The sequence below is a fragment of the Homarus americanus genome, unplaced genomic scaffold (genome assembly GCF_018991925.1).
Source record: "Homarus americanus isolate GMGI-L3 unplaced genomic scaffold, GMGI_Hamer_2.0 scaffold16430, whole genome shotgun sequence".
NCBI classification, from domain to species: Eukaryota; Metazoa; Arthropoda; class Malacostraca; order Decapoda; family Nephropidae; genus Homarus; species Homarus americanus.
The window spans coordinates 9,723,432-9,740,188 of NW_024729259.1; the positions used below are offsets into that span (position 1 = coordinate 9,723,432).

Here is a 16,757-nt window from a genome sequence, read left to right on the forward strand (position 1 = left end):
GTTATAAGAAGTCGAGCAAAGTTTTACCAGAATTTATACCTAGAAACATATTATTACCAATAAGAAAGGAGATACTCATGCTTAACTTAACACTGCTGGGTTACATACTAGAAATAAACAAAAAGTGGCCGGGCAACGAAATGACACGTCTAAACAAAAGACGTTCACATTGCGAATCCACAACCAACGATGGAATGCTCACTCATAACAATATATACTGTATATATATATATATATATATATATATATATATATATATATATATATATATATATATATATATATATATATATATATATATATATATATATATATATATATATATATATATATATATATATATATATATATATATATATATATAGTTATCACAATATTTTATAATTGCAGTCATGTACTGAATATTCTATGTAAAAAATATAAATTTTAAATGAATTATTTCTAGTGTGGTCGACTTCCTACACAAAGACAGGCTATAAATAGCCGTCTTATCTCCCCTCTGTTCTGAGAGAGAAGGTCTTGGTAAATAACTTTTGTTTGTTTATTTTCATTGTTTGTCAAATTTATCATGTTGTATCAAAGTAATATTACTAAAAGTTTTAGGCAGCTACCAAACAGGGAGATTCTACTGCCTGGGAAGATATTGGAAGCATAATGTACAGTATTGTCTAATGGTAGATCCTACTTCCATATGGCATCACGAAAATTGTGACCAAGTCTTAGGTTGCTGATTTATCTTACTGCCTCATTTACACACAATTGCTGAGTTTCAATTGTTTCTCTTCCTTTGACAACACAACATACATACAATATAATGTTTCACCTTTGATCTTTTTTGCATTTATTTATGGTTGGTTATTTATAATAAGGCCAATTCACTTAAAGTATTGGCATCAAATTTTACGGGCTGGTGTACACTAGTGACTCACTTAAGCGTCAGTTCTTTAACTGGAACTAATGTCGGTGTGAGTAAAATATTTTCATTTACTTGAAATAGATTTGCCGATTTATTTGTTTATTTATTTATTAATAATAAATACTGTAATATATTAAACACACTGCAAGTATTTTCTTTATTTATATACAGTGAACCATCACTTTACGCGGTCAATTGAACCCATGGAGGCCCGCGTATGGACCCACGGAGGCCCGCGTAAAGCGAGAAACGCGTAAAGTGAACAACATAACATATGGGATTAAATGAAATAGAGACCGGCTGACCCCCAAACTCCACTTTTTCCGACACAATACCTATGTTCTAGTAAAAATAACATCTTAATTTTATGATGGTACATGCACGCAATTAATATTTAAGAGAAATAGAGAAATACAGTTGCCAAGTTAATGTCCATTCAAATAATGGACTAGACTCCCTCCCCCTCTTCTCACACTCACTGGCTCTTCCCTCTCTGAGAAATGTTTGGGGGACAACCACTAGATTTTAAGGTATGGTAATAAATAATACCTGAAACTACAGTTAGGATAATATAATTGACATTGCTGGATTCCTTGTAAGACCAGGAATATTTTGAATATAAATGTCATATATTTTGCACAAAAGATAACATATTTACTCAGAGTAAACAAAATACTTACATTAGATCTAAAATTTGTATGTCTAATGCAAAATCTATGATGTTTATATTCAAAATGATCATCAAATTGTAAGAATTCCAGCAATGTAAATTATTCTCTGGCCCGGTAATTTGTATGAATTTATGAGCTAAAACAAATATCTTCAATAAATAAACAAAATATACTTACCCAAATACTAAATGTCAATCAAAATACCCCACCTCCCCCCCTCTTCCCACCTGCTCCCTGGGTCCCTCCCTCCCTCCCTACCCCTCACCCTCACCTTTCCTCCCTACCAGAGAAATGATTGGGTTATAACAGTATATTTACATTTTTAGTAATAAATAATACCTCAGACTAAAGTTAGGATAATATAATTGACATTGCTGGATTCCTTGCAAGACCAGGAATATTTTGTATATACACGTCATATATTTTGCACAAAAGATAACATATTTGCTCAGAGTAAACAAAATACTTACAGTAGATCTAAAATTTGTATGTCTAATGCAAAATCTATAATGCTTATATTCAAAATGATCATCAAATTGTAAGAATTCCAGCAATATAAATTATATTCTGGCCGGGTAATTTGTATGAATTTTATGAGCTTAATAAAAAAATTATACTTCACCCGCGTATATGAGTCGATGCACCGCGTATATGAGTAGATGCACCGCGTAATGTGGGAATTCCGGTTCTTGCGTAAATGTAGAATGTAGAAACGCGTAAAGTGAAACTGCGTAAAGCGAGGGTTCACTGTACTTGTTTTGCGAAAAAGGGAGGCTACCATTATACCTGGTAGGTGAAGTTGACCAGACATTTATGGTGATCATTAAGGACCAAACTCCGAATCCATGACGTGACTTCTGTTCATCATTTATATCCTAAATTTACCACTGCCGGTAGTTTCAAGAATTAACGCAGTCATTTACTGAATATTCTTTGTAAAAAAAATAAATTTTAAATGAATTATTTATAGGAGATAAGTGTTATCATCAGTAAATATACAGATATGCATTACTGACCACCTCCGAACACAAGGACGGCTAAAAATAGCCACAGGCGGTCACAGTCAAGGTCACTTTCCCTTTCTTGTCACCGGCAAATGGTGGGGGGGTGGTGATGATAGCAGCTGTGTTTATTACCGGGGTATATTGTTCTTTTACGGTATGTTAGACTGGTTTATAATACATTTTTATTATTTTAATATACCGGTAATCTTCATTTTAATCCAGCTTCCCAAACGTAAGTTTCAGTATAAAATAATTAGTGGTAGGACCTTGTGAGTGGTTTACCATGTTTCCATCACCACTCTTGACACGCTAAACCGCAATATTTAAGAGGTAAGAATCTTATCTCTGGTGCTTAAGACGACCCCCTAACTTTGGGCTGATTTTTTTTTTTTTCAAATTCCGTCTTGTAGGCTGAGATATACGGTATAGTGAGGATATGGACTTATATGGACTTTGAGGGGTTTGACAAAGAGGTCCTGCAAGCCTCTGTGGTGGATAGTGATACAATTGATACAAGTGATACAGGTGAGGGCCAATAATCTGCCCTCTGCCTCGGAACCAATCGCCCATCCCTGTGTGCCCAGCCATATTTTCTACTAATGTAAGTGTTAAAAAACCTAATATTATTGATATTTCTCTTAATTATTAATTGTGTGTGCATACCATCATAAAGTTAAGATAATATTTTTACTACAACATAGTTGTGTGTCGTCAAAAAGTGGAGTTTGGGGGTCGGCCTGGTCTCTATTTCAATTAATCCCTTATGTTATGTTGTTCACTTTACGCATTTCTCACTTCCCGCGGTACCCTGTGGGTTGAATTAACCGTGTAAAGTGAGGGTTGACTGTATATTTATAGACTGTATGTAAATTGTGAAAATTTAAATAAATGGGAAAAACTAAATACTTAGCGTTTAAAGTGTACTGGACAGTGTTGTGGCTTGGCCCGGGGTTATGCAGTGTTTACAGTTCTCGTTCGACATCACATGTTCAATTGATTTATGTGTTTTGTTTGTGAACAATTGCAGAAATAATTTATGTAATATTTATGTATACAGTATACCTGTACAGTAATGTAAATTGTAAAATTTTAAATAAGAGAGAAAAACAAAATACATAGCATTTTAGACCCATGCGCTCTGTTTACTCCACACGTTCAGTTTGAAACACGTGTGAAGTTTTTAAGCGTCCTCAGTGAATTCTGAATACTGTTTCTCCAATTTTGTGACTATGGAAAAGAAGAATATCTCTGGGAAGCACTCTGGTGACCGCTTTTCCGGTGGTGATCGTAAAAGAAAGGCTATAACACTTGAAGAAAAGCTTGATGTTTCATGACTCCTCAACATCAACCTTCTCCCCCATCAAGTTATATTCATATTTTTTCAAGGTAAAGTGTAACATTTGCTGTATGATTTCATTATTAGATATGAATGTAACATTTATTTAGACTGTGCTATCCTTTGTGTTAGGCTAACTACGAATTTTTTTTTTGATTTGGAGTAATCTGCACCTAACCTTATTTTCTCCATAAGCTCTGTTATTTCTATTACGCGAATTTCTATAACACGATGTTTTACAAGAACACAACTATCGCGTTATAGCAGAACTACCTGTACGGTAATCTTCATTTTAATCTAGCTTCCCAAACGTAAGTTTCAGTATAAAATAATGAGTGGTAGGACCTTGTGAGTGGTTTACCATGTTTCCATCACCACTCTTGACACGCTACACCGCAATGTTTATGAGGTAAGAATTTTATATCTGGTGCTTAAGACAACCCCCTAACTTTGGGCTAATTTTTTTATGGTTCAAATTCCGTCATATAGGCCGAGATATACGGTAATGCAAAATCCATGATGTTTATATTCAAAATGATCATCATATTGTAAGAATTCCAGCAATGTAAATTATATTCTGGCCGGGTAATTTGTATGAATTTTATGAGCTAAATAAAAAATTATACTTCACCCGTGTCTAAAGTAGATGCACCGCAGAAAGTGAAAGTCCGTTTCTGGCGGTTCTGGCGAGGTACCATGTAAATGAGAGGTACCGCGTAAATGAGAAATCGCGGAAAGTGAAACCGCGTAAAGTGGGGTAATACTGTACTGTAGCTGATGTAAACAGTGGGAACAGTCCCACCACCGATTCTCTCTCGTGAAGCAAGCTTATAAATTAAAGAAAATACTTGCAGTGTGTTTAATATATTACAGAATGTTATAAATAAATAAATAAAGAAATAAATCGGTAAATCCATTTCAAGTAAATGGAAACATTTTACTCGACACCGACATTAGTTCCAGTTAAATAACAGACGCTTAAGTGAGTCACTAGTGTTTACACTACACTAACCGGTAACATTTGATGCTATTACATGAAGTGAATTGGCCTTATTTTAAAAAACCATGGATGTGTAAACAGCACTGGTCAATGGGATGGTTGGTAAAGGACTACTGGGTCAGTAAGCTCCCAATGGTAAGTGTCACATTTGGGGTACTGGTCTTATGCAGCGAATAGGGCTCAAAAGCTACTTTTTAAATTGACATTTTTGGGGTCGTCTTATACACCCCGTCACCTTGTAGGCCGAGATATACGGTAGAGTTATGAAGAGAACAACTTAACCCTGGCCTTCATGCTGAGAGTAATTAGAAAACCCAGGGCAGAAGACCGAAAAGTTTTGTGAATGAACGTAAGAGGAGGGAGAGAGATAGCCACATAAATCATGGTATTCTTACTAGCACGTGTATAATTGGGTCAAAGAAAATTGTATTCAGTATATATATATATATATATATATATATATATATATATATATATATATATATATATATATATATATATATATATATATATATATATATATATATATATATATATATATATATATATATATATATATATATATATACATACATACATATATATACAGTGGTCCCTCGGTTAACGAACACAATTCGTTCCAGAAGGTTGTTCGTTAACCGAAAATTTTGTTAACTGAAACCATTGTTTCAATGGGTTTTTGGTTAATTGGTTCCAGCTCACCGAAAATTACCTAAAGTAAAAAAAAAATGAAGTAAAGTACACTTACTTTGAGGTGTGTATGTAGAAGGCTCCTGGATGGTGATGCTGATGTGAATTTGAAGTGGGAGGTGGAGGAGGAGAAGGGAAAAGAGAAGGAAGTGGGGATGGAGGAGAAGCATTTCACTGCTTCTTGGAAGGTGAGTCACCTTCCATAAAAATGTCAGGAACCTCTGGATTGACAGATTCCCCAGCAGGAACATCTTCTCTCATTCTTGAAGTGTTAGGCTGAGGGGTAGCATCTGTTTCCCAATACCTTTTAGTAAAGAAACTGTCAATTTTTGGTTGTGGGGCATTTCTCCTCATCATTAACTGATGTTTGAAGAAGGAGACCACTCTGTCCTCAACATAACACAAAAAAGGTTCTGTTGTTACCACATCTGGGTGCCTTGAAGCCAGTTTCCTGAACTTATCCCAATAGTGAACAACATCTTTCAAATCCGAAGTAGACATATGGTTATCACTTTCCCTTTCCTCCTCACCACTGTCAGCCTCCAACATCTCATCCATTGCTGCAAGTCATCAGGAGTAAGTTCCTGCTCATGAGACATCACAAGCTCTTCCACATCAACCTCCTCCACTTCGAGGCCCAATGACTGACCAATGGACATAATCTCCTTGTCCAACTCTGGTTCTTCTTCAAATCCCTCAAAATCATGAACTGCTGATGGCCACAGTGCTTTCCAATTCAGAATTGAGGGATCTAATGGAGACTTCTCGCCATGAGGACACAATCAATTTTACAGCCTCCAGGATGTTAAATTGTGTCTTCCAGAACTGTGCCAGTGTTAGTTCAAGATCAGTGGAAGTTGCCTGATAACACCACCTGAACATTTTCTTGATGTACAACTTCTTGAAGTTGCTGATCACATTCTGGTCCATTGGCTGCATGATTGATGTAGTGTTGGGAGGCAAAAACAACTTTTTGACAAAGTCAAATTGAGCCTTCAAAGTGCTGGCAAGTTCAGGGTCATAACCAGGGGCATTATCCATAAGGAGAAGAGCCTTTAAAGGGAGTTTATTGATGGTTAGGTAGCTCTTCACAGAAGGGCAAAACACCTCAACAGCCTATTCATTAAAGAGCTGTCTTGTCACCCATGCCTTACGGTCGGATTTCCAATAAACTCCAAGCTTTCCTCTTACCACTTTTTGTTGTTTGAACACCCTGGGGTTCTCAGAGTGGTAGACGAGCATAGGCTTCAGTCAGAAATCCCCTGAAGCATTGGCACCAAGCAATAGAGCGAGTTGGTCCTTCATGGGTTTATGCCCAGGTAAAGAGGGTTCATCTCTGGTGATGAATGTCCTTTTGGGCATTTTCTTCCAGAACAGCCCAGTTTCGCCCACATTGATCACTTGCTGTGGAAGATAATTTTCTTCATCTACCAGTTTCTTTAAGTCCTCTACAAACTTTGCTGCTCCTTCTTTATCTGCACTTGCAACCTCACCATGCCTAATAACACTGAAAATGTCACTTCTTTTCTTATATTTTTCAAACCAGCCCCTGCTCGCCCGAAAATCTTCGAACTCTCTGCCAGAAGAACCAGGTTGATCTTCCTTTAAATGTTCGTAAGTCTCCTTGGCTCTTTCACAAATATATTCTGTAGAAACTGAATCACCTTTCATTTGCTTTTCCCTGATCCAAATGAGAAGTAGCCTCTCTGTTTCTGATATCAATGATCTACCTTTAAACAGTCTGGTAGATTTGTCTCTGACTTTCACTTCTTTGAACTTGTCTTTCTGTGCAAGAATTGTCGACACAGTTGATGCCGACATGCCATAGTCTTTACTAAGCACTTTTGTTCTAATGCCCTGTTCATGTTTTACCTGGTTGAAATAACTTTTCTCGATTTCTTTGGAGCCATGCTGGATTCAATTTCAACATTGATATTTTAAGTTTTATTGCTGTAAATAAAGAATATTTTCTTGAAATAAACACTGCACTGCGCTATATGTTATAAATATGTAAAATATATTTAAAAATGACCAATACAGTTGGGTATGCTATAACGAATCGAATTGGTTCTAGAACCTCGTTCGTTATAGGGGTAATCTGTTCTAGGCCCCCAAATACAATCACTTAACAATAAAAAATATAATATAAAATTGTAAAAATTGTAAAAAAGTGCATAAATAAATGTGCATTTAAACTCCAGAAATAAAGAATATCATTAATACTTGTAATAAAAAATAATACATTAGTACAAAAAATGATAAAAAATACTGTTCGTTTTAGGAGTTTCATTCGTTATAGCATTCTCAATTTTATAGGAAATCCGTTCGTTATAGGAATATTCGTAGTAGAATCCGTTCGTTATAGCATACCCCACTGTAATATGACTGTAAAAATGGAAAAAAAGAAGAGTTTATGTTGAAGAGAGTCTCAAACAAGATGTTCCTTCCACTGAACCGATACACAAACTGACGCCTAGCTTGGTGTGTTGAGTGGCTGTTTAGTGTGTGAAAAACTAGTTTCCTGTACTTCAATTATGTTCAATAATTGTTAAAATGACTAAAAAAATTAATATAAAACTTTTAAAATTATTGAATAGTACAACCTTCTTGATATTTACTAAAATGATAACAAATTTAAGCCCTAGAACCGAATACTGTATTGGTGGACTAATACTACAGCTGGTGAGCAGCTGAAAGCAAGTGAAAAGATGTTGGAAAAAAATTCGTAAAGAATTCGTTAACCGAAATTTTTTCGGTAACCGAAGGGAAGAATCTTATGGAAGGTAATTCGTTAACCGAGGCGTTCGTTAATCGAGGGATCACTGTATATATAAATCTATATACAGTCATGCGCGAACAACGTACGATCGCATATACGTCTGTAATACCCCAAAAACTTGGTGGCCTGCTGGACCACCACTCCATGACCCCCTGACGGAGACACGATGATCCTTCCCATACTGGCCAGATATTATGTGTTAAAGGAATATCCTTCCTTAGGCTTTAGTAAGCATTTGCCTGCAGGTGTAATGTTAACCTACTGTACATCTATTGAGGATAAAATCTTTCACCTACAAATTGACAATGACACATTTGCTGTAATCAGACATATCTATTTGCCTCAACAATTGCAACCCCAGTTGAAATTAGGGTTGCAATTTCAAATTCTGTGTCATTACTAAGGAATAACGAGGTCTCTGGTGCACTGCACTCTAAGATTAAGAGAAAACGGACTCAGGCATCCTGAAGCGAGAGAAAAGGACTCCTATGATGGGGGACACAAGCACGCACACGTGCCACTCATACTGACAGACTTGACACTCACTTACTTGACAAGTTTTACCAACCATTAGTTGTGTACATTATCTAGTGAATTTAGTCAATATTGCAATACAGTGGTCCCTCGGTTAACAATGGACCTAAGTGCCAACCTGTACTGTACATGTACTAAAATTGTTATGTCTATTGCAAATATAGATTGTTTATACAGGTATTCAAATAAATTACTATCTTACAAGAATCCCAGCAATGTAAGTTATATTCTCCCAGGTCGTTTGGGTGGCAAATTAGGAGAGGAGCTTAGTCACTCTTAAGTAATGATAAATAAACATGCAGGCCTTCAGCGCCAACTTCAAAACTTATGTCAAATAAATAAACAAACACCAGACACTCTACCACCTCACCTCCCACAACCCCCCCTGCGCCCCCCCTCTTCCCACACGCTCGCTGGCTACCTCCCTCCTTGTGTTCCCAGACAAAAGATTGGTGATTTCTTTATGTTTATTTTATATAATATCTCAGACTAAAGTTAGGATAATATAATTTGCATTGCTGAAATCCTTGCAAGACAGAGATTAATTTAAATATAAGCGTTATATATTTTGCTCAAGATATAAAAAATGTAGTACATTGGTGTACAATACTGTAGTACATTTATAATATAAATTTTTCAACTGTATTTTTGGGTAGATTTACATAAAATTCTTCATTTATTTTCATCCATTTACATGCACACACCATACTAAAAGAAACGCAAAAGAAATAAATGACGTTAGTGCAAAGCTGGAGTGCACATGTACTAATTTGATTACCACACTAAAATTGTTGTATCTAGTGCGAATTACAGCATGTTTATATACAAATTAATCACTATCGTACAAGAATCCCAGCAATGTTAATTATATTCTCCCAGGTCATTTCAATGGCATTTTAAAATGAGAGAAGCTTAGTAGGACTGTTAAATAAACACACAGAGATCTTTGGCTCAAAGTGTCAAACATATCACCTCAACCCCCCCACCCCTCGCTGGCTGGCTGTCTCCGTCCCTCCCAGCCAGGGTTTGAGGCTTACAGGTTTTATTTTATATAATATCTCAGACTAAAGTTAGGAGATTATAATTTGCATTACTGGAATCCTTGCAAGACAGCCAATAATTTGAATATAAACGTCATATATTTTGCTAAAGAGATAAAAATTGTTGTACATTAGTGTACAGTACTGTAGTACATTTATAATATAAATTTTTTCAACTGTATTTTTGGGTAGATTTACATAAATTTCTTCATTTATTTTCATCAATTTACATGCACACACCATACTAAAAGAAACGTAAAAGAAATAAATGACCTTAGTGCAAAGCTGGAGTGCACATGTACTAATTTGATTACGGTGCTAAAATTGTTATGTCTAGTGCAAATTATAGCATGTTTATATTCAAATTAATCAGTATCTTAAAGAATCCCAACACTGTTAATTATATTCACCCAGGTCATTTCACTGGCTTTTTATAAGAGAGAAGCTTAAATCACTTAAGAACTGATAAATATACACACGTTAGACCTTGGGCCGGTGCCAACTGTCAAACGTACTACCTCCCCTCCCCCCACTCCCCCTCGCTCGCTCTCTCTCTCCCTCCCTCTCTCCCAACTGCCCAGCGTTGCTGGAATCCATGTAAAACAGTGAATAATTTTAATATAAACGTCATGTATTTTGCACAACAGATAAAAATTAATCACCTGTATCACATTACAGTAGTGATTTAAGAGTAAAAGTGTATATGTACGTATAAGTATAAATGCAAAGTTTATGTGATGATTGGACAACGTCCATTGCGGTTAACGTCACATTTCCAAGAACGTATCTAGGACGTTAACAACCTTATAAAATGGCAGCAGAATATGAACTAAGCACACAAACCTAAGGCCTAAGTTACCCAAGCAATTAACCCACCCACGGAATGTGTCAGAGCATGATGCAATGTCTCGAAACTCCCGAAATATTTGTTCACATGCCCAGAATTTCTTGGAAGGCTGAAGATTCTTTCTGGCATTTGGAGAGTTCTGGGAACCAGAGCTTCTGGCTAATTGGGGAATTGCACTGTATTTATATATTAGAGATGGATGGTATAAAGGGGGCCGCTTCCGCTGTCACCATTTATATAGGGGGCGGATTTCTTATTAGTCGTTTCTTATTAATTTATCCCTGGATGTTAACTTTTAAACTCTTGAACCTGTTTTTCTCTTAATTTCTTACTTCATTCATTTTCTCCATTGGTTCACTAATCAACATGAGACAACTACTGTAGATATCTGCTATTTATCCCCAATCAGGTACAATAATAATACTTTGGCCCAATAACCGTGAGGAGTACACCAGGGTGTCACCCTGGTGTCACAACAACAAACGAAGATCGTTGTTAGGTCGGTTGCAGTCCGACACACTGAGAGGGAATTTGTCCCGCAGGCTTAGTTCCCAGGGTGCGGGACTCGCTCAATTTAATCGTGCCGAATTAATGATGTCCTGCAAGACAGCCTGCTGGTATTCAGACAGCCGGGTATTCAGCTAACACCCATTCTGTACCTGGAGATGCGATGAGGAAGAGTCACAAGTGTGTTAAAAGGTCTAACCTCAACTACACATAACCATACGTCTGGCAACGATACAGACGATACTTACTTTACTTTAATTATTCTTGGCACATGATCATTTCACTATGTTAAAACATGAGCACTGATATTCACAAAATTCAACAGAGTTAAACTGACTTAACATGACAGCGGGAAACAAACGTTCACATACTTGGAGATGCGATGAGGAAGAGTCACGAGCGTGTGAGTCTTCGTCGTGCATTCGTTTATATATGGGCATCTGGCAACTCAGCCATGTGTCAGACATGCCAGAAAGGCAAATTACGCAATGACAGAAATTACATTTAAATCGACTGTTGTACATTTAACTATGAAAATCAGTGTCGTGGGTCAGGTGAATTTCTCATGTCTCTTTTTATAATCTAATCAGAGGTTGAGCTTGCCATGAAAAAGTGATATGGACGTCAAATACACACACTAACAGCGCTACTTTTACAGGCTCAGCAAAACTACGCACAAGGGCTCTCTATGGGTATATGTTTAGATCTGGAGATAAGGAGTTTGACATATTCTTTTCTGGAGATTAATGACTTTTAATCTAGCTAACTCACACTAATTAAACTACAAACATCAGATTCCCCGACATTTAGGCATTAAAATTATCTAATTTCAGTAGTACAGTATACTTGGAAACTCTGGGATATCCCCCATGGATGATATTAGGAGATGCCATTCTTGCTGGCAGACTCAACACTCACTTATTTGACAAGTTTAACAAAAAACAAAGACAGTTGAAGCTTTCAGCATCACTCACAATGGTGTTCTCACACCCATTCACATTTACTTTATCGAGAGGTTGGTTTCAGGAAGTTAGAGAAAATGGACGGCACCTAAGCTAGGGAAAACTTGTTTCTTCCTTGGGATAACTCACCAGTTATCCACATGTTTTGAGGCGTGGAGCATAATATGAATCATCAGGTTTCAAACAGACCAGCCGTGTCATTTTGACAATGACAATGAAACATTTGCACCCACGGATATCAAATTTTCATATCCACATCTGTGGATGTCAGATATCTGACACCCGATCCATCACTAGTATAGACCCATGAATTTCTGAGCACATCACATAAAATGAAGCATTCAGGACTGTGACATAAAGTTGGATTTTGGGATAAGTTCTTCATTTTTTATGTACAGTACAGTACTGTAGATATATTGCATCACACATTTTCTCTATCATTCCTTTACATATGACTATTTTTCCAGGTACTGAAGTATCAAAAGTGTTTGCTGAGAACCACCCAATGAGTATTGCTGTAGAAGGCCAACCAGTGATAAAGAAAAAAAGAGGAAGACCAAAGAAAGGAGAGGTAATTGCTTATTCAATGAACTGTAGTTCAATAATTACTGTAATACTTCCCCCCCCCCCCTCAAAAAAAAAATATGATACTATACAATTAAGAGAACTGGGTACAGTAGCTCTATTGTAACCATCTACAGTACTGTACAGTACAGTACTTGTAAGGCTGTAACCCCACATGTAGTTCTTGGTGTTGGAATTTAAGTGTGCAGCAAGTCCTCTGTTTACATTGGTCCCACATGTGGTGTTTCACTGCATCACTGATGAGTAAGGAAAAATAATTCAAAATAAAATGTATTGTTTCACTACAAAATTGTTTTGAAAATAGAGAAATTGGAAATTTAAGGGAAATTTCTCGTGTGAAGTACAGGTAGTACTCATTTTTCATAAATCATAGCTGATTTGTTGCAATTTAATTATGATCAACATATTCAATTATCACAATATGTTCTATTTTATTACATTAGTACAGTATCATCATTATCACTATCACTGTTTTATGGCCATTTTCCATGCTTGTGTGAATTAGTCGTTACATGGTGCCTACCGGTCTGGAAAACCTTGAAGACTTGGAAATGTCAGAGAATTATTTTTAGGGCTGGAAAACATCGAAATTACAAGAATTCTGTTTGGGTAACTTGAAAAAAATGTGAATTGTGTTTTTTGTAGCTATTATTTGACCTGGATGTGCTAGAATGCTAAGTAAAAACTGGGTTGGTACTGGGTTGGTGTGGGTCGGAGTCAGTGACTCATCAGTTTGTCTACTAGTACTTTTGTTATCTGTGAAAAATAGATCATAATCTAGACATTGGAAAATGTACGACTCATTATAATATAACTTATAATTTCTTGTAATAGAATTTTGCTATGAAATTAAAATGTAATATTATACTTAATATATAAATAGAAGAAACATAAGGCACTTGTTGGAGTCTAGCACAATACAGGTTCACCACCAATTTTCCGGGAACTGATGGTCAGGCACCTCCTTTAGTCAGGACAAAATTATGAGAGGGCACTTAACTTCCCTCCCTCCCTCCCAGCCAGGGTGAAGGTAGTTTTAGGCTTAAAGTTTTTATCTTATAAAATGTCACAGACTAAACTTAGCAGAATATAACTTGCATTGCTGGAATCCTTGTAAGAGAGTGATTAATTTGAGTATAAACATCACATAGTTTGTACAAGAGTTGCAATTTTTAGTCTAGTGTAGTACAGTACATTTGTGTACCGTGTGTGTACAGTAATATTGCTCAAAATTATGGCCTTTTCACATTATTGTACATGTAATATTTGTTGAATTTAAGTTTTTAGCAGTCCATGGTGCTTTAGAGACACAGGTGGTGTTTATTTGTGGCTCAGAGGTGTATTGTTGAATTATTATTATCCGACCTCGGTTAGTCCGGCAAAATGGTGTACCTGTAATAAAAATGCCTATTGCTTTGTTCTCTTTTCAAAGACTGCTAGATCGGTTTGGGGTGGTCTTCAAATTTTTTTTTTGCTTTTGCTTTATAAAAGATTTGTCACATATACTGTAGTTAATTGACATTAGGAAATGCATTACTCATTGTGTTGCATAATTTCTTGTAACAAAGCTGAAAAGGTGTACCTGGAATTCTGATGAACTTGGGCAGAAAAACCTGGAAAAGTCAGGCAATTTAAGTGTGCTGAACTATGTGTTATAGTCTCTTGCAGCCTATCTTGTCAAGTTTTTACTCTGAGGTCTTTTCTCACAACTTCTTCCCATGTCATTCCTGGCCTACCTCTGGCTCTCATTAATATCTTGACCCCATTGGTCTTATCCATTTTCTCCAAATACCCAAACCATCTCTGCCTATCTCTGTGCACAACTTTCCAACACTCTGAGTTTCAATACTCAGTCTTCCTCTGCTCTTGACAGGGTTTCCTTCATCACACTTTACATCCACCACATCATTGTCATTTCATTTAACTTACGTCTGTGTATGTCAGCCTCTTTAACTGCTCATATCTCACTGTCATGCAAGTTCACACTTTTTTTTGCTCGCTCATCCAACTTTCCTTTCAAGCAAAAAGAAAGTTCTCTTGTCATCAATAAGGGCAACAGTTCCTAAATGGTTTTCAACCTTTTTTGACTCTTGCAACTCAGCTAGCTTCAGCACCATCTTCAGCACTAATTATGTCACCCAGGTAGCAGAACTCATTGACACAATTCAGGGATATTATCCCCTTTGTCAAACTTTTCCAGCTTTGCTGAGGCCACATGACTACTACACATTCAACACATTTAAAGTTAGCAACATCTTGGAGTCTGCTAATTTCACCACTGCACCTCTTGTGTAGCCACCTTTTACACTCACTGCATATTAGTGAATTACTACCAACACCATTCTTACAAATAACAAGTGACTATTTCTGCATTCCACCACAGGTCCTTCACATATGCCACGAATTAATAATTTAGTTTTTGCCACATTCACTTTCATACCCTTTGATTCCATTCTATCCTTCCATTTTCTAAGTTTCTCTACTACTGCTTTAGTCCTAGCCTCTGTCAACACTAAGTCAGCAGCATGCAATAACTCCCAGTGCAGATCATTCCAAAAATATTGTGATGGTGCCTCTAACACTATGGTATACAGAAGGGAGCTTAAGCTTGACTCGTTATTGGGATCCAACCTTACTACAAATTCATCATTTACTTCATGAGTTACTCTCACAGAGGTTCTCAAGCCCCAATACTTTATCATAACCTCTTTTACAAACAAGACTCTCCTAACTTTCTTTGCTCACTGCACTGTATCACATGATTTCTCCAAGTCCACTCATACAAATTACCGTACACTTTTCTGTCCTTTCCTAGATTGTTCTCTTGAAGTTGTCTGGCCATAAATATTGCCACTGTTGTCCCTTAACCCAAACTTCATTCCATGAATGTCCATTCTCTCTTTTATCAATTCCTCAATCTCTCTTTCCACAACTTTCATAACCAGATATGGCAGCTTCATAATCACATTTTCAGTCATTCAGCTGGAGCAATGCATTCCATAATAATTGCATTAGTCAACTTAGTCATCATTGGCATGACAAAATCGTCTGATGATTTCAACTTCCCTCAACTAAGGTACCTACAGCCATTCTTATCTTCATTTTATCAGTAATTATTCTTTTTTCACTCGTAACCCTGCTTAAACTAAAACTTCTCATTCACCAGTTGATCATAGTACAGAAAAACTTCATTAATCTGGACCTCGATTATTTGGACATTGCTTAAGGCCATCATCCCAATAGAACCCCCCCACCTTTTTTAATATTTATAGATGGATTTATATGAAATATGAACACTATTTAGGCTCTTCTAACAGTATATTTCCATTAGAATTTCAACAAATTCATCTGCTATTTTTTTTTAATTAACTTTTTTTTTTTTTTTTTTTTTTTAATTTTTTATAGCTGAAATATTGCACAACAAACACTTTTGATGGAATTTATTTGTGCATTTAGTATAAGGTACAAGGAGTCCCTGTTATAAGTGTCTTCATTATACAGTGGGGTATGCTATAACGAACGGATCCTACTACGAATATTCCTATAACGAACGGTTTTACCTATAAAATTGAGAATGCTATAACGAACGCAACTCCTACAACGAACGCGGATGAATATGGGACTATTTCGCCTGGCGCATGAATATTGTTGTACCGCGACCCACAACAAGAGCGTCAGGCGCCATCTTTGTCTCATTGTGTAGCCAGTGCACCACTGTTATTGTTGAAATTTCGTCTTTTGATGTGGAAATTCGCGTTATTTGTATTACTATTTTGTTATACAAGTATACAATTGTAACAATGAATCGTCCAAAGCGAGTGAGAAAGCTAATAACTCTTGAAACTAAGAAATAAATTATAAAGAAACGTGAGAATGGAAGAAGCAT

General features: G+C 36.4%; 1 protein-coding gene across 1 annotated transcript in view; it reads left to right on the top strand.

The window, feature by feature from the left end:
* LOC121866573 overlaps window positions 1-16,757 on the top strand; it is a 115,661-nt gene that overhangs the window by 39,805 nt on the left and 59,099 nt on the right. The window contains exon 2 of the mRNA XM_042366341.1: window positions 12,754-12,857. Within this exon, the coding sequence (XP_042222275.1) occupies window positions 12,754-12,857 (104 nt within the window). The remainder of the gene's footprint in view (window positions 1-12,753; window positions 12,858-16,757) is intronic.